This window comes from Daktulosphaira vitifoliae, unplaced genomic scaffold (genome assembly GCF_025091365.1).
Source record: "Daktulosphaira vitifoliae isolate Bord-2020 unplaced genomic scaffold, ASM2509136v1 Scaffold_5, whole genome shotgun sequence".
Classification (NCBI taxonomy): domain Eukaryota; kingdom Metazoa; phylum Arthropoda; class Insecta; order Hemiptera; family Phylloxeridae; genus Daktulosphaira; species Daktulosphaira vitifoliae.
The window spans coordinates 32,656,128-32,678,832 of NW_026099576.1; the positions used below are offsets into that span (position 1 = coordinate 32,656,128).

Genomic DNA, 22,705 nt, shown 5'->3' on the forward strand with positions numbered 1-22,705 from the left:
GTGGTAATTTTTTTTTTTATATATATATTTTATATGTAAAGATTTATAAAGCTATTAACAGTGTATAAATGTTATAATTTATCAAAGTATAATTAAATAGTTAAAATTATGTTACTACTAACCTAATTATTAAGAAAATTANTAAATGTTATAATTTATCAAAGTATAATTAAATAGTTAAAATTATGTTACTACTAACCTAATTATTAAGAAAATTATAGTTATAACTATATAATATTTGTATAAAAATAAATGGTCTAATACTAAAATAAAAGTTTGTTCGATATGTTGTAATTAACAATAAAATTACTTTGATCATATGGTACACAATAAGAAAACATGAAAAACAATGTTACACAATAATAAAATTAAATGTTTATCATACCACAGCTACATTTTGTTCGTAGTTTATCAAGAATTACAAAAATTAAGAATTTAAACTTAAGTTAAAACTCAATTTAAGTACATTGGTAAAAAAAAAAAAATTATAATAAGTTTAAGTTTAGTTGCAAAAGATTAAAAGATTAATGTTTTAAAATTTCTTACACTAAATTATTTATGCAAATTTATTTATCTATATACATATTACACAACAAAATAAGAACTTTACTTTTTCTTTGATTCAAGTTGCTTAATCCTAGCAGCTTTTACTGATCGTGGTGATTCTAAATACCTTCTTTTTGTACTAAAAACAATACAAAGTATGTAGCATGTAGTATATAATATAAGTTAGATGATTAAATATCAACTTCATTTAGATAAGAAATCTGATTTCTTATACAGAATTGTAATTTTTATATATCATAAGTCTACTCTAAACTAACTTGAACAAATAATATTTAAACACAGTAAAATAAAAAAAATTATTCACCTGGAACCAAAAATACGGTTATTTCTAGAAATTGGAGTATGAGTAGGTTGTAATGGACGAGATGGGGTACGCTTTACAGGATTATTTTGTACACGCCGAGGAACTAAATTGTTCAAAAAATTTGACCAATAATCAGGTGATAATTTTAACATTTCTTCAACAACCTAATATAAAAAATTTATAGTAAAAAAATATAATTTTTATTACTAAGGATTAATAGATTTATAATTACCCTATTGCTCAATTCACAATCAAAATACATATTTTCAGAGCTTTCACTTGAATAACCAACAATGGTTGGCCCAAACATTCTGGCAAGATTACCAATTGGCATTTTACAATCTGGAGAAGCAGCAACTCTATTGAAATAATTTGTTTAAACAGTTATATAATAGTATTTTCTAAATGTTGGTTGTATTATTTTTTACTTTTGTAAATGTAACATAAGGTAAGCCAGTGTATTACGATTAGGTTGAGGTAATTGTGAAATGGCTTGATATAACCTGTGTTCATTTTCATCTTTTGAATTCCTAACAGCATCAGTAAATGTTTTCCAGTCATAATGAGGTATCAAAGGATCATCCAAAGTTCTTAAGAAATCTTTCAAACAACCACAAATTACATGTATATCAATATCAGACAAATTTGGTACTCCTTTACGAAATTTTTCTTTTAATGCTTTGACATCTTTTTCAGAACCAGGCACTCGGTATAAACCAACAGTATCAAATCCACGTTGTTCTATTTCATTCACACAGTGTATTACTAATGCAGGTACCATTGGACGGCCATTAACCATTGGTGAATAATCAGCAATACGTCCCTAATATATTTAAAAAATTATAAGCTAACTATAAGTTTTATTTTAAATTGTTATTAATTTTTTATGTCCATATACGCCATTAATAATTCCTACCGGACCAATTTTGCTCAACAATACATTAAAAAATCATAAAACGTACTTCATTGAAGCCACTAGCACTTTAATTTTGAAAAATTTCTTTCAAACCCAGTAGTAAAATGAAATGTTCCAAAAATTACAGTTATCATTGAACAGTGAATCTTGATATTTTCAGTTTTCACATTATATAGAAATAACTTTTTTACTACTGAATGAATTATTGAAAAATTCTTATTGATAATACTTCAGACATTGTCCTTGCAGACAAATTTTTTTAAAAAATACAATTATTAATCAAAATTGTAGGGGTTTCAAAAATTATATCAAGAATTTTTTTCATTTCAATTTTAGATAATTTTCCAAAATATTGATAATATTGAAAATATTAAAATTTTTTTAATATANTTCAATTTTAGATAATTTTCCAAAATATCTACCTTTTTTAAATGTACATAAAATTAAAGCTAATGTAATGTACTTTATGATAAAAAAACTATCCAAAATCTCAATATCTAATAGTCATTGGGCATTAAAGTAAAAAATCGTACAATTTTTGATAAAATTAGCCAATTTTGTAATACTTTACATAATAAGAAAATATTTGTATCATTTTAAAGTTATTTCAAATTAGAGCTTGTTTATTGTATTATATGATTAAATAAATAAAAACATTCTGTTAACTGTATAAGTTATCAAACACTTAAGTTGAAGAACAAGTAATATTTGATAGATATTAAAATTTTTTTAATACACATCAAAGTATTTTACGATTTCAATCAATACTAATCCAAAAAATGTTTCAACTACACTTTATTAAATCCCTACTGTACTCTACTTTTTTTTTTAATATAAAACTATTTAAATTAATAGTTATTTTTCATAGAGTAAAATACTTACACCATTTTTGTTAGGAGTATTTTTAACAGGAATACAAGGTAAAGGTATTTTATCTTTATGTTCCAAATGAGCAACAGCTTTACAATCCAAACATTTTACTACAACTTTGTTAAATTTAACTCTAAAAATAAAAGTCATACTTAGAACTTGTAATAAGAGATTTTATATAAAGATATAAATACACATAATTAAACATCAAATACTATGAAATTTAATATAACCAATTATTTATCTCTTATTCTGTATAAGTTAACTTAATATAAAAACTTTAATATATAATTGTCCCACTGTGATTTACTAATTTGACTATATAAATTAATATTAAAATTAGTAAGTCATGGTGGGACATCCTTTCCTTTATATATGTTATGATCAATGTGGGAAATTGAGCATTGTTAACAATGTCCACTGAATTTGAATTTCAGACTGCATCTATCTAAAGGTTTACAATATCTGTGTTATTGTTAAATTTTATGAAGTTGTCCTTATGACTTGTTATTGTGCGTGTGTGCTGTATACTTATCTTTGAACGAGTCTTCGACATGCTTTTAATACTGCAAAGCAGTGCAGTATTTAAAAAAAGAATTGTATTTTTACCATATAATTATTTTTTTATGTAGGTTCTGACCACTAATCTTTATAAATTAAATTTCCTATAAGGCTACATAGGAGTTGGTTAATGTTAACAATGCTCCGCCATGTGTATAATAATCTAAAAAACTCAGGTATTGAATACATTGATCAGCATAGTGAACAATGCCCAATTTACCAATTTGACCATAACATATATATATACATCTCCCTGATATACAGGTTGAACAGATCTAACTAATAACTCTAATAACTTATGATCAATTAACATTTCACTGTAGACTATGTTAAAATCATATTTGTTACATCTCTGCCTGAGAACGCATAGATTGTTTTTTTCTATTTTAACTTAAAAGAAAAAAATTTGTTTTTAATTATGAACTTAAATTTTTTCAAAAATTAAAAATGCTGACTTTAGCACTACTTTTTACAAAAATAATTAATAGTCTATAACAATTTTTTAGTACAAATACTTATTAAATTACATAAAATGAGTATGTAATGCGCATGGTATATACATGATAAATTTACACCAGTACAAGCTGTACCCATTTACATTACATACCATCTCTATGCTTGTAACTCAATAGTTTATCTTTAAAATTGTTATTGACACATTAAAATATATATTTATACAAGGGTGTTTAATAAGTAAAGTAATATATGAATTTCTATGAACAATGAAATTAATAAATACTTTTTAAAATAGTATGAAAATGGTTCATTAATGTGAAAATTATATTTTAGTGAATAATATAATTAAAATAAGTTATAGGTAAAAAATAAAGAAAGAATCTGAAAATCATAAAATTAAAAATTTAGAAAAAAATAGATTCAAATTATTTTTAAAAACGATTTACTTTTTGCCACATGGACCACAGACTTCTGGAATGATAATATTTTTTTGAGTGAAGTTATGTGCTCTGTTATTTAATTTGTTTAATGCAGAACTAGAATGAATTGTATTAGGAGCATTTTGATTGTTTTCATCACTACATGCTTCTGAATCAAATGAATCCAAAGAATCTAAACAATTTAATAAAATTCTTTAGTAAAATAATTATTGAAGATTAATAAAAAATTGAACAATTTTACCAGAAATAGGAGGTGCACTAGGTATGGGAAATGTATTGGATGGTTTACTTTCTATTATCGATTTTGCACTGATATTGCCATTCTGTTGGTTCATTGTGACTGTTGTAGTAGCAACAACTTGGTTAGACATTGAAGTAATAGTCTGTAAGCAAAGAAGTACAAAAATTTATTTGTGTTAAATTACAATTTTTTTATTTATGTTGAGTTTAATACTTATATTATTATTTGTACAGAGTGAGTATTTTTTTATGGATTAGTTTGGGTTTGTTGTAATAAATATAAGTTTGGTAGAAAATAATTTATAACTTATAAAAGATAACCTCAGCTTATTCTAAAACATAAATACTTAGTTTTAGGGGTATAAGTATATATTTTTCCGTCTTTATATTACAGATAAGAAATATATTAAAAATTGATTATTTGTGACTAACATTATAAAAATAAAAAGTAGACTTAACATTTTAATTTAAAACAAAAAAATTGAGTATATATATTTTGGGAACAATGTTATTATCATCAGTGCTAAACACATACTGAAACTCTGATCGAAAGACATTACCAATAGTGATTTTATCATCTAGTTGATTATCACAATCTGCTAGTTTACGCAAGTTTAATACTAAATTTTGTATTAAGCCTAAATCTCAATTAATTAAATTACTATTCTTTTTTTTTTTTAAATTTCTATTGCCTGTCTAATATTAAATTCTTTGTAATTATTTACGTTTTTTAGTAGCTTTATGGCTTTAATGAAATGATTATAAATTATAAATTTTTAATTTTAGATGAGAGATGATTGAAAAAAATTAAAGGAGGGATATGAACGTCTTATTACCTTTTGGACAAAATTGTCCTTAATTATTATGTCCACACAAGAAAAAAAGGCATTTATCAATATTCAATTATTATTTGATTTCTTAAAAATTATCATTAATTAGTCATAATTTTTTACTTCCAGTTTTATAAATAAATTAATATTAAACAAATAAAACCTCAATTTCTTTAAGTGCTCCCATATTGTTTCCTTGCACTGAAAGACGTTTTCTTTTAACTGTTCCAACTAATTCTTGTTCCCTTCGTTTTAAAGCTTCTTCAAAATTGTTTTCAGAATCTAAGCTATCTTCAGACCTTGAATAACTTATATCAGACAATATAGATTCTAAATAATAAAACAAATTCTTTTAGGTTTTACATCTGTATGGATGGTTTTAATGTATTTTCATAAATTAAAGATTACCTATTTATAATATTTTATTATGCTAGATTGATAAAATATTAAATATTATACTAAATTGACTATTTAAACTCTCAATAGAATAATAATAAAAATAAAAAACAACAACATACCAGTTGTATCATGTCGTGGCATTTGATCAAACCGTATTTTATCATACTCAAACATTATTGATCCATTTGGATTGTTACTAGGATTAGCTTTGTTAAATACTTTGTACAATTCACCAAGTTGGCGAGTCTGAAATTGTATTAAAACATTACAATTTTTTTAATCATACATTTATTAGTAACATTACTAAAGCATCTCGTTCAAATTCTACATGTCTCTTTTCTTTATTTGCTTCATCTAATAGTTTGCTAGAAGTTTTTAATTTGTGCATTAATCTATCACATTGAATTCTCATATCTTCCATTTTTTTTTTCATATTTTCTTGATCATTTCCATGATCTTTTAGTTGCTTACTAAATAAATCCAATGCGACGATTTTGTCTTTATAGTCTAAAAAATATATAAGACATAAATAAAACAATTGTGAAATACTATAAAAGCTGGAATAATTTCAATAAATATAATTATTTTGAATTGTATTGTAAAAAACAGTTAACCTTTTTCCACAGAAGTATCTAACAATGCCAATACATATCTGAATTGTTCGTCATATTTTATAACTAAAGCTAAATGTTCCATTTTGATTTGATAGAAAAAATGATGTCCTGTAAATTAATTTTTTACGTTTTACGCATACATTAAAATTAATTGTCACAATGTACTTATGATTTTATAAAGAATAATTAAGAAATAATTTAAATATTAGAACCAAAAAAAAATAAATAATCTAATATGATAACTGTATCATTTGTCATTAAACTAAAATTATTTTTACTGTAAGGTTTAATTTATTTGTTGGGAAATATCATATTGAAAGGTATTCGTTTATCAAAATGTTAAAAATAACAGAGGTAGAAGTTGTTATCTTAATACGAGTTAAATAAAATTGGTTCGATGATGATTATATTTAATAAATACTAAAAAGATAATTTTTTTTAATTGCTCCCGTAATTTATTGTTTTTATTAAATGCCTAACTAATAACAATAATATACAAATAAAAAAATACTTACAAAAGTTAGAGTTTAAACAAGTTTTTAAGGTTGTTTTTAAAAGGGGGTAGATCCTTCTACAATGGAAATATTTACGTGGTGAAGATCCAATTTTTGAAGGAGTTTTAAAAAAATATATTATGTATAACTCTTTATTAATAAATAATAAACACGTCTTCATGAGTCTTATTGAAATGCATCTTTTTAAAAAAATCTAAAACAATTTATACAAACCAAAATAGTTACCTTAATAAATATATTGATATTCGATAGTTTCAAATAATTTTAAGAAATATAGAACTATAAAATTTAATAGTTTAATACTATAAGAATAATATCAAATTTAGAATATTCTTATAAAGTTTTATTAATGGGAAGTAATAAGACAAGTTCATATTTTAATATCAAATGCAATGGCATATTTATAAAGAATTATGGGATATATCTTAAAATGGTTAAATTCTATAGTGAATCACAATTTTAATATTTAAATGATATTTTTAATTGGAAATCTACATTTTTGAAGTACAAATAATAAATATATATATATATAAATTATAAATCATCTCAAAAACTCTTTAACTTATTGCCTTACAGATATAAAACATTAGTATATACAGTATGATGGTAACATGTTTTGTTTTGGTAGAGTAACCATTCGCACGCTAGCTATAACTTAATTCTTCTATTTAATATACTTCGATCAGGATTAAGAAAACAAACACGAACATCTATTTAATTGTTGATGTAGGATGTATAAAACAAGTTAAAAAAATGTATGAAGTCTCGGACCCTAACTACGAATAAGTTGATAAAAGCTTCTCCAGCTAAGTATATAATTTTTATTATGATTAATTTATCACGTTTTTGGATTCTTAGATTAGATTCTAATAATGACCTAATGAAAGTAAAAATAATAACCATTTTAAATGACAACATTTTATTTTATAGAGGACTTTTCCAATACATATACTACAATAATAACATCACAGTTGCAATATTAATTTAAATTATATTATATTTAAATGTTTAAAATTCAACCCAAATAAATATATTTTTGTATATAATTTCTATCATTTTTAGGGGTTGCGATATAATTAAAGGTGGGGGTGTGCTAAGTCTTTTTCAGTTACCATGGATTAGGATTATGATAACGATTAAATTATTGAATAATAATAATTTATAAAGTAAAATTTGTTTATGAGTTATTAAAAGGAATAAAGAATTAATTTTCATGTAGTTTAAATTAAAATCATTATATTTTAAATGTAAAATTTTAATATGTAATATTAATATTTTATAGTCGCAATAAAAAACAATCTTATCAAAATGACATGCGATTTTCTGCTATAATACATGTCTTGCACATTTAGTACCGGGTACGTACTAGTACAATATGAATCGATAATTCTTGAAAATAGGAATATGTGTAAATATTGCTTCTAAGAAAAATGGCCTGTAGATTCTTAACACTATTTCAAAAGCAGGTACATGTTTTCGATATGTTAATAATTATTGTATTAGTTTTATTACATTTTTATTCATTAATACAGATAATAAAGAATAAACAAAATTATTTTCTTCACATTTGTTAAGTACAAAAACCCCAGAGCTTTTATGAAAAACATGATAGTTCATATACAAATAGAGCATAGGTAAATATTTAGAACTTTATCAACTGCCAAATAATTGCATTAATTATTATTTATTATAATCAGTGGAGCGCTAAGAAGTTGTACAAAATTGTAACCTGTACTCAAAAGAGTATATATATTTTTTTAATTTGACTGAATTACAATTTTTTTGGTGCACCTTTATTAAATTTTAGTCATTTTTGAGAAAAAAAAAGTGTTGTCAAAGTTGTTTGAAATTTTACCATTCTAATATTAAAATTTCTTATTACATCACTGATCATAATTAAGTTCGTTATAACGAACAAAAAATTACTAGAATTATAAATGTATTTTTTAACAAAAATTCAATTTTGATAACAATTCATTTTTAATTGTCGTAGTAAATAAAATCATTTGTAGGGTATTTACATTTTAAACACTATGTTATTAAAACAGAAAAAATTTCAAAATTTAAATTGGTAAACTTATGCTTTAAAAAGATTTTTTTTTATAAATATATTTTTTAACAACATTTATAATAGTTACCGATTCTATTGATGATAATATATAATTAATCTATCCACCAAGTTCTTTTTAACTTTTTTCACGTGTTAATAAAAATCAACAAAATTTTACTCGTAGAGATTAAAATTATATAATAAAATAAGCTATTAAGTATATAAAATAGTATTTAAATGATTAATAAAATACATACACACATAAATATATTTTGCCAACGAAATAAGAAAATTATGATTCTAATAAATAAAATAATTTGTACTGCATTTTTTAATATTATTTGAATAATGTCAATAAACGAACAATTGCGCATGCGCAATTTATTTAGTGCCTAGTGTCGATTTGAATTCAGACGTTTTTCATTGTTACAAAAGATTCGGGGGCCTCTAGATCTTTAAACCTTTCAAGTGCTGAAGTTAAAGATATCGATATTACTTCAAAGTCCGAAAATAGAACATAAGTGTTGGCGTAGAAGCTAAACTTTTAAATGTGAGTATAAAATCTGAAGTAACCATTTTTTATATGAAAATATCGTCAAATCACTTAAAATTAAGGTATAATAATTAAGAATACTTCTCGAACAATAATTATTAGCAGTATTTATGTGTAAATTTTAATAAAAATATAATATCAATTTTTAAAAATTATAATAATTATGGATTCAGAAAATTAGTGTAATAACAAATAGGTTATAAATGCTACTAGATTTTTTTTTTGCAATTTTTATAATAAAATTAAACGGTTCATTATATTATAGATTAAATATGGACGTATATATATATATATATTTATATATATTAATAAAAATAATTAATAAATAAAAATACTACATCCTCGATTTCTGTTGTCCTTCATATAAATTATTTACAGACACATCAAATTCCATTTACATTCAAGATTTAAAATTTTTTTTATAAAATGTATTTAGTAATTACAGCAATAATAAGAAAAAATGAGGAAATGGAAGTTAAATCATTGAAATATTGCCCTTGTAAGTTTTAAGATTAATTAAGTAGTGTACGCTGAAAAAAATTATTACGGATATTTTAATAAAACTATTACGTTACAATTCGATTAGTTGTCATAACTATAAAATTGTTGAAGTAAATAAATATTCGGTAGTTATAATTAAACGTTTATGCTAAGATTACAAACGTATTCTTGTCAAATGGCTTTTGTAGAGATAATAGTATTATTTATAGCAATAAGCATTGTACTGAATACAATCTGATAAAAATTCTATATTAGCGTACAAAAACAAACAGTTCCTTAATAATTAGAATTATAATAGAAATTTTATAATATAATATAACTATATGCAAAAATCAAAATATTTTTGGGCAAAAAAAAAAAAATTAAATACAACCCTCATCCTTTACTAAGAGAATGTTTTTTTCTATGTACGACGACTAGGACTATGAATTTTAGCATAATTTAAATTCTAATGAAGTATTAAATATTAAGAATACTTATAAATAACATGTATTTGAGATGTAATTAAAATATTTTTATAAATGTAACAGTATTTCTGAAAATATCATATATTTTTTAAAATCTTTAGAAAAATAATCAAATAACAAACGTAAAAATGTTAGTGTATACTGATAACGTTATCTGATAGTATTACAAAATTTAGTAAAATCCATAAATTACTACAATGGTATAACATCCAACTCAATTATTTCAGGTATTAGAGTCGATGGTTCGAATCTTAATGTCAGGATATGTGCCCATTTCTAAACTGGTCTTTTTTTCAGTTTTTTTGTGTACGAGGTTTTCTGAATGTTTACAGTAATAGTTATTTTTACTTAATTGTTAGGTAAAAACTACTACACAAGTCGGTTCAAATAAAGATAGCTTACCTAATTTTTGTTGCCATTACTATACAAAACTAATGATTCGTAATAATTTAACGTTTTGTAATGGATATCCGAATTCTCGCTGTCTTTCCAACAGAATTTAATGATTGTGTCTATCAAAATTGATAGTTCTAACAAACTATTTTTACAATATATTTATTATTAAAAGCCTTATTACCTAAATTTTATTGAAAACCGTAACAATCAATTATTATGATAAATTTATTTACTAATATTTGTTACAAAAATTTCAAGTGATTCAACTATCAAAAAATTTTCTACTAAACTACTCAATAAAACGATCAATTGACAGTTTTTTCAATAAATCTATATATAAATTTGACATTAAAGTTTTTTGAATGTATATATTCGGAAAATTAAAAAAAGTGCCTTAATATTGAACAATTTCGAAGGTTTGTTTTAAGTTTAATCTACTACATTTTTTTAGGATTTTAATGATTAAATAAAGTCGTGTAGGCTTTATTTAACCCAACCTCAGATAACTCAAATTGCCTACAGTAGTTTTCATTTTTTTCTAATGAATACTAGCATTTAAGTTTATATTGGACAAATAAATAAAAAGTCAAATTGAACATGATAAATAACTAAGTTACTTGAATTCTAAGATATTTTTCTAGTAATATCTAACTAGAACAAAAATATACATTATTTTTTCTAAAAATAAAAGGAATTAAATTATGTTATTTCTCAAGATTAAAATTACTCAGCGATGAGCAAAAGGTATTTAGGACTGTTAAGGGCACTAAGTAAATGGGCTTAGTATTAAGAATATTATCATTGTGGCCATTGGGGCACTATTAATATTATATAAAGCATTTATAATATAATTGTTTATTTGACACCACATACAATGTATCTTATTACAATATGTATTATTATGGTTTCTATAATAATAAGACAATTAAAAAATTGGTAGATATTCTTACAATTCTATTCAACTAAGAATAACGGAACTAAGAAGGTAATTGATAAAATAGGAACATTCCATATTGAGATCTGAGTTACGTTTTCTCGTGGACCACAGACTATTGGTTTGGAATACCTAAATATGGAACACATTTATAATGTTTAAAGTTATAAAACTAGATCACAACATTTAGTTAAAACCATACTAGTAAAATGTTGAAATGAAGCAATATAAAATATAAACGATTTCAGACGCGGCTTAAATGTTGAATTTTTTTTCATTGGTAGTACGTAATAAAAACTCACTGCAAAAAAATGACAGACATCCGAAAATAGCGTAAAATCAAGCTACATGGAAAAACGCTGCACACCGTTACTAATAAGATAATAGCGTAGACGAATGACCTTTTTATACGAGCACAAGATAATGACACAGAATAGTGGCTCTTTTTAGATGAGATATTTCGTTTCATTGTCAAAAATAGATTTAAAATTATTAACAAGTCATTCTTACAATAAAAAAGAATTAAATAAATATATAAAAATACTTATTAAAAATTAATAAAAATCAGGCTTTAAAAATCGTCTATTTCAAACAAATCAGGGTTTTGACCAAAATATTTTATTCTTTTTTGAACATGTTTTTTTAATATTGTTGTTTTCATTAATATTTAAAATTTAAGATGGAACTTAGGATGAATCTTACTAGTTATATATGGTTATAAATTTTAGAGTGAGATGAAATGATTTTGAACCTCTTTGAAAAAATTAGTCTCAACCTAGTTTACCTAAAAAAAATACTTTTTTATACACCATAACTGTACACATAAATGAATAGATGTATCAGTGAAATAAAATTTTATATTATATTTTTTTTTGAGGTATTCAGTATACTTTAAATATTTCTTCATTAACCATATAACGAACTAGATTTATAAAACAATTAGTAATCGGAAGGATGTCAAGAATAAATGTAGGAGCCATTTTTATTAATTCATATAATCAAGTTATATTTAAGAAATCTAAATAACATGCTTAAGAATAGTTTAAGTAAAATTTTTTCATAAGAATCCACTAATAATACGACTAAGTTCTTTTGTAAAGAATTAAAAAAAAATTTTATCATTGCAGGCGATGCATTTACGCTATTAACCCTGAAGTTATTATTAACATAAAAAATCTTTCCTTCATATACCTAACTTTTGTAAACAGATAATAATATAATATTTACTTAATTTTATTAATCAATAGTAAAAATAATCAAATACTGGTTTTATTAATATATAAAGATCGAAGATAGTTTTTGAGGAAAGATACAATTGTTAAATAATTTGAGATAACAAGACCTTAATACTAAGTTGGATAAATCCACCTTGCTTTATACGAATTTTGATTAAAAATTGATTACCCAATGATAAGAAAAAGAGTATTTGTGATAAAAACGACAGTGATAACGTCATATCGATTAAACAAAAATTTATAAAAACAGTAATTCTAATATTAGTTGAATGAATAAAACATCTACAAAGGAAAAATTAGCTGATGTATAAACAGTAGAATAAGAATTAAAGCGTAAAATGTTTAAAAGTGCAAGAAGAGAATTATTAAAAAGAGTATTACCATTTCATAATCGAAATATGTGGCAATGGGTCGATGATAGTTTTAATAGGCAAGTACTTTTAAATTTCAATTACATACAAAGAAAATCATTTTAATTGTATTATTAAAAAAAGAGTGGACGCAGATCGCATAAAAGAGATGGGATCAAACATGGCGTGTGCTGAATGGTTAATGAAAAACGGTGCACAAGTTCGATGGAAAGATTCCAAAAACTTTATTAAACATTATGATTGCTTGGTTAAACTTTCAAGTGGTCCCACAACACAACTCAAAATTGATGAAGTTTATGCTGGAAAGGAAGCATCTATTTCACATTTAGGTTTTGATTACTTTAGTAAGTATTATTTGAAGAAAAATCTACACAACCAATATTACACAAAATAACTTAACTTTTGTAGAAAACTGTAAAGATATTTCTACAGTATCATTTATTGGGTGTAATTCAGTTGAAAATGAAGCAATTAAAAAATTAATTATATTGAAAGATTGTTTGGAATATTTGAAAATTATTGGATGTGTTAATGTAACAGATAGTGGAATTCTGTCATTGGAACAACTTTAGTAAGATGAAAAAATTACATTATACATGAATATAAATGAAATAATTAATAATTACAGTCGTTTGAAATATTTGGAACTGAAAAACTTACAATTTTTTACTGACAGGAAAGTTATAGATCTTCTCAAAACTGCATTACCTACTTGTCAAATCATTAATGATTAAGATTTTGTTTAGGAATAAGTTAATAAAATAATATTATATTGGAATTATAAAATTTAAATTTTCATTTATTTTATTTAAATATGTAACTGTTGAATAAATAATCAAAATTATCTTTTGTTAAGGTTTTTTAGTTAAGTTATATAAATTAAAACTGTTCAGTAAAAGTGAGATAAGTAAAATTACCATAAAGTTTATTTTAATTAATGGTACAAAAATTATTAAAACTTTAATTCTGATTATTTGTCTATGATTCTTATAATATTCTAGGCGATTTTGTTATCATGAAACATTAAATTAATCAGAAATCAGAAATCAAAAATAATATTGAGTATATTTTTTGGTTTTTTTTATATATATTCTATTAAAATGCTTCATTATTGATAAATTGAGAACAGCATGCAACTAAAAGAAATTTTACAATATTATCTTAAATTTTCAAATAGTTCAAGGGTTTATGATAACAAGATCATTTGTATGTTATTTAATATATGAAAGGCTAGATGTTTTATTTTTTGGTAACAAGTGAAATATATAAATTTCTTGAATATAATATCATTTTTAAATACCATTAATAATTATTAATTTTTAAATTATCATACATTTTGTTTTATATTGTTTAGTGATGAAATTCTGAAACTGAATGAAAAAAAAACAAGGTCTATATAAGACATTCATCAATGTTAAAAGAATTTAAAGTTAAAAAAAAAAATGTAGCATTAAGTGAAACCTGATAATAGTGATTAAAATAACTTACACTTCAATATAAAATTCAGTAAAAAAAATTGCAGTATTTATCTTCTTAATTTTTATCAATTTCATTGTGAATTGTTATATAGTATAAAAGCAGCATTTAATAAAAAAAAAAAAAACGTTTGAAGGAATGAATTTTAAAATAAGGGTTGATTCGTCTTCTAAGATAAATAAACTAATATTGTAGAGACTAATAAAATCAATTTGACACAATGATACTTGAATTGGTAATTATTAATGATTAATAAATCTTCTTATTTTAATTTAAGGTTATTTATACCTAAAAATAAACATATTTTTAAAAAAATAATAATACTGATTATAATAACTTTGTATCTGAAATATGTAGATCCCCTGATTTTTTTCGAGTACTAATTGTAGTGTTAGGTTAATTTTATATATTTTTAATTAAAAAAGATATTTTTCAGAATTTAATTGTTAAATAATCACGACAAATTACAAATAAATATCTGAGGTGTTAATGTAAAGAGTCATACGCTAAAAAAAAAAAAAAAATTTACAACCGAGATAATTGAAATTCTATTTTTCAGAGATTTAAAAATTGATAAAATTGTATCAATATAAAAACAAGTTATTTGAATTTTTCTTGTTGGGACCTTTTTTTGAACACCAAAGATGTAGTTATCTATAAATTATAAAAATAATCAAAAATTTAAATTTATATAGATGAATCTAGAATACTTAATTTTTTTTTTCTAAAATAGTGTTAATGTGTCATTCTATCAATAAAAGTAGATATAAATACTTGTAAAATAAAATTTTATTAGTTCATGATTCAATTTTTTTTTCAATTTTTTAGGAAGAAAATGATATCCATTATAATTAATTTAGTATGGAAAATGAATTTAATTACTTTATTAGTTTGGAATATTTCAACAGTGGAAGCAGGTAGTTAAAAGTTAACTAATAAATTGAGAAAATAATTTTAAACACCTAATATTTACAAGAATATCAGAAATTCAATAAAAATTTTAACATAAGGATACATTCAGTCGACATCTTTCCTCTTTAACATATGCTTTACTTTTAAAATATCAAATATAAATTGAAAAATCCAGTAAAACTTCAATTGTCTAAACAAAGACCTTTTTTTTGAATACATTAATAAGATGCCAGTATGTTTATTTGTTAATAAAATAAATGGGGTTGTAAGCATAAAAAAAATTGATATTTAATCTTTTTATATTTACATTAAAGTGCAAAGTAAATATTTTTTAACATGAAAAATGTAATAAAACTTTTATAATAGAAACACAAAATTATAAAATTCTGACCTTCAAAATTTATCTATATAAAAATCATAAATACACTGGAACTATGTAAGAGGTGAATTCTTGCAAAACAAAGAAATATTACTATATAATGGGGTTAAACAGTAAGAAAGTTATTTATTTATTATGTTATCAAGCTACCACTTAACACATAAAAATTTTAACAAAACTTTTTGAGAATATGAATATTTCTTAAATTCTGATTTCTAATAACTTTAAATTGTGCGGTTTTTTTTATACCTAATTGGCATATAAATAAAAAAAATTTAATTTATGTTAAAATTTTAGATAACAAGTATTATTAGGTATTTGCAATAAATTATATTTTTAGCTAATACATACAAATTAATAGTATTATATTAAAAATATTATTTTTATCATTTAACTATTTTCAAAAAAAAAAAAACAGTTAATAATAATTTTTTTTCAGTACCATTAAGCATTGCACGTTTAAATGATAATACTAACATTACAAATAGTCATCTCTCATTATCAAAAGGAAATACAAGTAAGAATATAGACAAATTCATTTGTCTTGTTAATGGTTCTGTTTACAAATTTGGTGAACGTATAATTGGAGTAGCAGGACCTTGTGAAGAATGTACATGTCACCCTCCAAATGTGATATGTTCCATGATGAAATGTCCTTCTAACATAGGTTGTATTACTCTTCAATTTCCCAATAAATGTTGCCCAACATACAAATGTGGTAAATATTTAATCTAATATTTAATTTTGATTTCTAATTTAAAACATTTTTAAGTAGATTGTGAACATAAAGGAAAATTGTACAACAATGGAGAAAAAGTCAATTTTTATGATGATTCTGCCTGTAAAGTTTGCTTTTGTAATGGCGGAGAAATAGTATGTACTTCAATAATATGCTATACTCGAAAAGACTGTAAAGGGTATACATTACCAGGAGACTGTTGTCCAAAATATGATAACTGCTCATCAAATTATACAGGTTCGAGTAAATTTTACTAATAATATTATTTAATATATCTTATTTATTTAATTACAGATTATGAAAATATAAAAAACAATAGTTTTGGGAGATCACTTTTGAAAACCATTTTGAAATCATTTACTACTACTGAACGTAATACAGAAAGTATTTGGAAAAGAGATACAATAAAGAGTCAACAATTGGATACGCCTGCTTTAATTACAGATTCATTAGTTGATTTAAATTTGTTGAATGTAACTACACAAATAAGTACAGTTGAAAATAATTCTACTGAAATTATGACGTATGATAATGTTAATACAAGCACTATTACTGTCAATAAAAACAATGTTGTTGAAAAATCAACAACTTTATTTTTTTATTTAAAAAATAATAATCTTAACAAAGAGTTATCAAAAAATAATAATGTTTTCATTGATAATAATGATGAATCCGATATTTTATTGTATTATACGGAACCCAATACTTATACCGATATAGATGACAACATTGAAACAACTACAGAAATAGATAACTCTATAATAATTACACACTTAAATGGTACAGAAAGTGTGGTAGATGTTGATGATATTTTTACATTTAGTAAAGTGAAGCCTCCAACTTCAACAACATATATAAGTACTGAAGTAGACATATTTAATCCAAAAGAACTAAAAAAAACTTTAACTCCTTCTAAAATTGAACTATTTACAGATATACCAAAATTAGATGAAGTTTCAAATACAGATGACAGTATTTCAAGAGAAATGACAACACCCTCATTATTATCTAGAAAATCATTATCCAATAATCCACTCAAGTTAACATTAAAAAAATTACAAAAAAAAGATGATGAAAATAATACAGAAACAATTTTCACAGATCTAGAAAATACAACTGATATGTTTGAGACAAATTATGGCTACCAAATAGATAAAATGGGAATAGAAACTTTTTCAGATGATTTTGAAAACAAAACACAATTTGAAAATACAACAGATAATATAATATCATTATTTTCACAAACAAGTACAGAAACTGTATCTTCAAGTATTATTGAAAATAATACTAACAACATGGATATTTTAGATTACCAAAAAAATGATTTGTCTACTGAAATTGACAATGATATTATGACCAATGAATCAAATTTAGACATAATTACTAATAACAATATGCTGAATTTAGATATTTTACAGGACTATAGTGTAACTCATGATATTAAATCAAAAGAAACAGATTTGAATGAAAGTGGAAAAAGTAAAAAAAAAAAGTCAAATGATAACAATATTAATGAAAATCTAACAAATCGATTAGAAACAGTTCCTTTTATTATAAAAGCTAAAGCTGTTACTGACCAAACTAAATTTCGGTATATCGATCAATCAATGCCTTATCCAGAAGAATACCCTGAAGAATATGAAACTATTCAAAATGGACCATCTCTAACTATAACGAAAAAAACTTATACTAATATTCCTGATGTTATCTACACAACAACCACAATGATAACACTTCCAACATTAGACATTATATACAAAGCAAATAAAGAAGTACAAAATTACTTCTCAAGTGGAAATCTGACAAGTATTAGTAAACCTAATAACAATAATTTAAAACCGCTTAGAAATATTTCTTCTGCCAAACCTTCTAATTCTACACAATAAAACAATTATGAATAATGTATAATTTATATTTTGGACTTTATATAAAGTGAATTTTTCTAATTATAAAGAGGAATTTGTCCTGTATTTTTAGAATTCACTAATCTTCATAAGTTTTTAATTAAATAATAACATCATTTAAGATTTGCTTGATCAAACTGAACTGATCTGATAGTAAAAATGAATTGTAAAGTTCAAGCTTAAAAATTAGAGCAGAAGTTAAGAATGCACTTCAAGTGCTTTAAGGAGAGTTTTAATTATAAGGTAGTGAAAATTGATTATTTTATTCAAGATCATTAAAATAAAATAATAAAACATGCAATATATATATATATATATATATATATATTCTTCAATTTCCCAATAAATGTTGCCCAACATACAAATGTGGTAAATATTTAATCTAATATTTAATTTTGATTTCTAANTTTTCTACTGTTACACATTGGGAAAAGATTAATCTTATTTGCTATCAGTAATTAATGTAAATTTTATATATTCATATTATAATCATTAAGCCATAAATATGCACACATATTTAATATCAAAACATTAAATTTTATTAATAATTTTTTGTTAAAAAAAATGGATTTATATAAATTTATAAATTTTGTTCGAGGGACCCAAGTTTATAAATTAGTAGAAAGAATATATAGTAGTATAGACATATTTTTCATTATAAGAAAAATAAACCTCTCTAATCCCCACCCAAATATATACCTACAGTTACAGAACATTATTAAGATTTAAAGTCAATAATAAAAATTTGTACTTGCTGATAGTATATTCGAACTAACTTGATAAAATTTATACGTGCATATAAATCCATTCCTAGTTATTATGCTAATAACTAATCTTAACGAAGCAAAGATTTGAGTCTTCATTTTCATACTGGATAATAGAAGAAAAATTAAAGTGCTCATAATTAAATGATTGATAAACACAAATAGATCGATTAATTACTACTAGTTATTATAAATTAAGTTACCAAAGAAAAATTTATTATATTTGTTTTGAAATATTTATTATTTATTTTGTTACCAACTACTTTTAGAGGTTAACTAACTGATGTCATCTATTATGATAAATAAAGCTCATACCTCATAGATTTTTTTATTAGTTTTTGTTTTATATAAAAAAACATCTTTTTAAACCAAAATTACTAAAAAAAAAGTTGTGTAATATTTTGTAAATTCTGATGAATTTGGTATATTAATATAAAAATCTATAATGATAAAAATGAATATTGCATTAATGTGTTTTATGGTATCAAAATTATGAGCGATTACACAAAAATAGGTGTACGGAAATATAAGTTTTATGCAAACAATTTAATTAAAATTATAAATAATTAATTGAAAATCTACATAAGTATAAAAAATTAGTTTTAAAAATATTGTTAGGTTAATTGATGAATTATATTATAATGATTGACCTCAGTAGTTTCAGAAGTCCACCTTATGAATAAAATATAATTTTTTATTTTAATGGATTAAAATTTTTATTGATAAATAAGTTTTATTTAGGAAGTTTAAATCTGATTTGTATAGGTTCCAATTAATATCACAGGTATTTCAACATTTGTCTAAAAGGTAAGTAAAACATATTTGAAATATATATTTTTACCCTATATACGGTTGTTTTCTTTGTTATAAACTACTCAATTATTCAAAAAATATATACAATTTTGAAAAAAAATGTTGGGTTTTGTTTTTAGCACATATATTTTTTAATTTATCAGCTATTGATTACTTTTTTCATCCCTTATAACCTATAAGAGTGTCGACTTTATATTTTTAAGTAACATCACAAATTTTACTAATTTATAAAAAAGGAAATGATCTAATTAAAAAATCACGGTTCAATAAAAAGTTTTGCTAATACATCAGAAGTTGTGACGATTATAAAATATCAACTGTGAAGAGGCGTAGGTTGGGTTGGATTAGAAATTTTTCAGTCTAACTTCTCTTTCTGCTCACTTATAAAATGTTAATAACTTCAAAAGTATCAATCTAAAAGTTATTTTCTATTTTATAAGCTATACATACGTATGTTGCCATTAAAAAAAAACAAAGTTAACTTCTTTATTGGTTACAAAGGATTATGCAAATTAATAAAATGTAATTAACTATATATATATATATATATGGCAAACTAGATATTCACATTAAAAATATTATAATATAAAATTTGAAATTTACTTTACTATTAATTAATCTTTTGTTTATGTTGTATTATTCAAAAATAAGCTTTTGTTTCCTAATACAAAGAAATTATAGTTCAAAATCATTAAATAATAGCTTCGATTAAACACTAAGAAATACATATTATTTTAATAAAATAAAACTAACAGAAATTAAATTTAGTTTCTGTTCCAGCAATAAATAAACATCAAATTAATTAAATAGGAATATATGGACAAAAAAATAATAATTGAATTCCATAAATCACAAAACTAAAATCAATAATTATAATCTCAAGAAATATGTTATAATTATTTTAAATATAAGTATAGGTAATATATAACATAAACTAATCATATGAGTAAAATTTATTTTATAAGGTACTTACGATTTACACTGTATGGCAACTTGAATAATACTATTACTAAATTTTTTAAAACAGGTATCAACAATAATGAAAAGATAACCAAATTCAATTTTTAAAAAATAACCGTTGTAAATATCAGTGTAGACAACGAAGGGAAATTTATCAGATATAATCACTAAACATTTGTTATTGTATATAGAGTATAATAGACAAGAATACATTACTTACTTTTAATCACTAGGAGCGCTACTTATCTCAAGTTAAGTCACTTTAACTAATTATATATTATAATATATTATAACATATAAATACAATAATAAAATTAATTAATATATTATATAATATTAATATATTAATTCTATTATATTAAGTACCATCAGAACAATCATGTACATGATTATAAATATAACTTGTATTCGAAGAGTGCATTAATAATTAATGTTATATTATAAATCTATCTATCAATATTTTAATATAATATGTTGAAAAAAAATTCCCTCAGTACATTCAAATTAACTCAGTTAATCATTGTCAATGGTGTCAAAACAAGGGATACGGGAAATATTATTTTCCAACTATTATACTTTAAAATAATTTATTTAATTATATATATATATAAGAAATCCAATTATTCAGTTGTTTATGTTTTTATGCATTAAAATTTATTTACAAATTTTAGTTGTATTATCTTAATTACTAATTACTACTAATACTTCTATTAGTATTAATTTATTAATATAGTAACGTAAATTTTCTGATTTATTATAAAGGTTCCAATGATTGTGATATCCGATTAGATTAAATTTAGAATTTAAAAAACCCAGCACAGGGGGGTCGCGGCACAGTGGTGACGTGGCATAGATGGATCAAGTATAATGATATCTGACAGTGATTAAAATCACTATAAAAAAAAACGCTTCGATGCAAATCTTTAGATAGTGTTTAATTTAAAAAAATTGGTGGAATATTTCAAAAGCTACATGATCTGCTAGTTCATTATTAATATCCTAATTAAGATAAAGTATGTTGAATGAAAAAGGGATTATTAAAAAATATTATTTCTCATAAAAAAATAATGTTGATCCATACACTTTTGAATAAGTTATAGCATTATAAAGTTAAAAATGTAAAAAATAAAATCGAGAATTTTCACACAATATTAGCATTTGGTAGCCATTCTCACCGTGAAGATAAAATAAAGTCCGAAATTTTTTTTTCGTATAATAAAGTAAATTACAATAGCTATAATTTAAGGTATATATAAAAGTGTCAGACTTTCTGGAACACTTTCAAAATTTAAGTTGAAAAAGTAAATTTTATTGTGAAAAAGTTGTCATTTTGAATACCCCCTGAAGGGAGGTAAAGGGTCAGATATGAAAAAAAAATATACCAAATGATAGGTAAAGACATCATGCATCTATAAAAAAAATAATTATATTGATCCATACATCTTTCAAAAAGTTATAGCATTATAAAGTTAAAAATATAAAAAAGAATTTTTTTACAAAAATCGTATTTTTTTATTAACTTTGATGTCTGTTTTCACC

At 22.8% G+C, this 22,705-nt stretch overlaps 3 protein-coding genes across 10 annotated transcripts; 2 read left to right on the forward strand and 1 right to left on the reverse strand.

Moving 5' to 3' along the window:
• Positions 1-220: 220 nt before the first annotated feature.
• LOC126907990 (rac GTPase-activating protein 1-like) lies at positions 221-21,241 on the reverse strand. 2 transcript variants are annotated; one of them, XM_050689771.1, is made up of 13 exons: positions 21,180-21,241; positions 6,713-6,905; positions 6,198-6,305; positions 5,888-6,090; positions 5,703-5,829; positions 5,348-5,514; positions 4,356-4,497; positions 4,121-4,286; positions 2,670-2,790; positions 1,300-1,694; positions 1,104-1,230; positions 872-1,035; positions 221-685 (listed from the first exon to the last, which is right to left on the reverse strand). In XM_050689771.1, the coding sequence occupies exons 3-13, from the start codon at positions 6,277-6,279 to the stop codon at positions 607-609; spliced, it is 1,773 nt and encodes a 590-aa protein (XP_050545728.1). In that variant the 5' UTR covers positions 6,280-6,305; positions 6,713-6,905; positions 21,180-21,241; the 3' UTR covers positions 221-606. The 2 variants fall into 2 exon arrangements, with proteins under 2 accessions (XP_050545728.1, XP_050545729.1); XM_050689772.1 differs by lacking the exon at positions 6,713-6,905 and having other exon boundaries at positions 232-685; positions 21,180-21,198.
• LOC126907987 (uncharacterized protein MAL13P1.304-like) lies at positions 8,011-18,924 on the forward strand. 7 transcript variants are annotated; one of them, XM_050689766.1, is made up of 8 exons: positions 8,016-8,178; positions 8,245-8,346; positions 9,152-9,312; positions 15,524-15,612; positions 16,426-16,503; positions 16,579-16,701; positions 16,762-16,962; positions 17,020-18,924. In XM_050689766.1, coding segments are annotated over exons 3-8 (2,085 nt in total). In that variant the 5' UTR covers positions 8,016-8,178; positions 8,245-8,346; positions 9,152-9,310; the 3' UTR covers positions 18,612-18,924. The 7 variants fall into 7 exon arrangements, with proteins under 7 accessions (XP_050545718.1, XP_050545723.1, XP_050545719.1 ...); XM_050689764.1 differs by having other exon boundaries at positions 8,018-8,178; positions 16,426-16,704; positions 17,020-17,583; positions 17,659-18,924; XM_050689765.1 differs by having other exon boundaries at positions 8,019-8,178; positions 16,579-16,704.
• LOC126908010 (ATP synthase subunit s, mitochondrial-like) lies at positions 12,894-14,063 on the forward strand. Its single transcript, XM_050689819.1, has 4 exons — positions 12,894-13,278; positions 13,343-13,563; positions 13,628-13,790; positions 13,848-14,063. The coding sequence occupies exons 1-4, from the start codon at positions 13,187-13,189 to the stop codon at positions 13,951-13,953; spliced, it is 582 nt and encodes a 193-aa protein (XP_050545776.1). The 5' UTR covers positions 12,894-13,186; the 3' UTR covers positions 13,954-14,063.
• Positions 21,242-22,705: the final 1,464 nt, after the last annotated feature.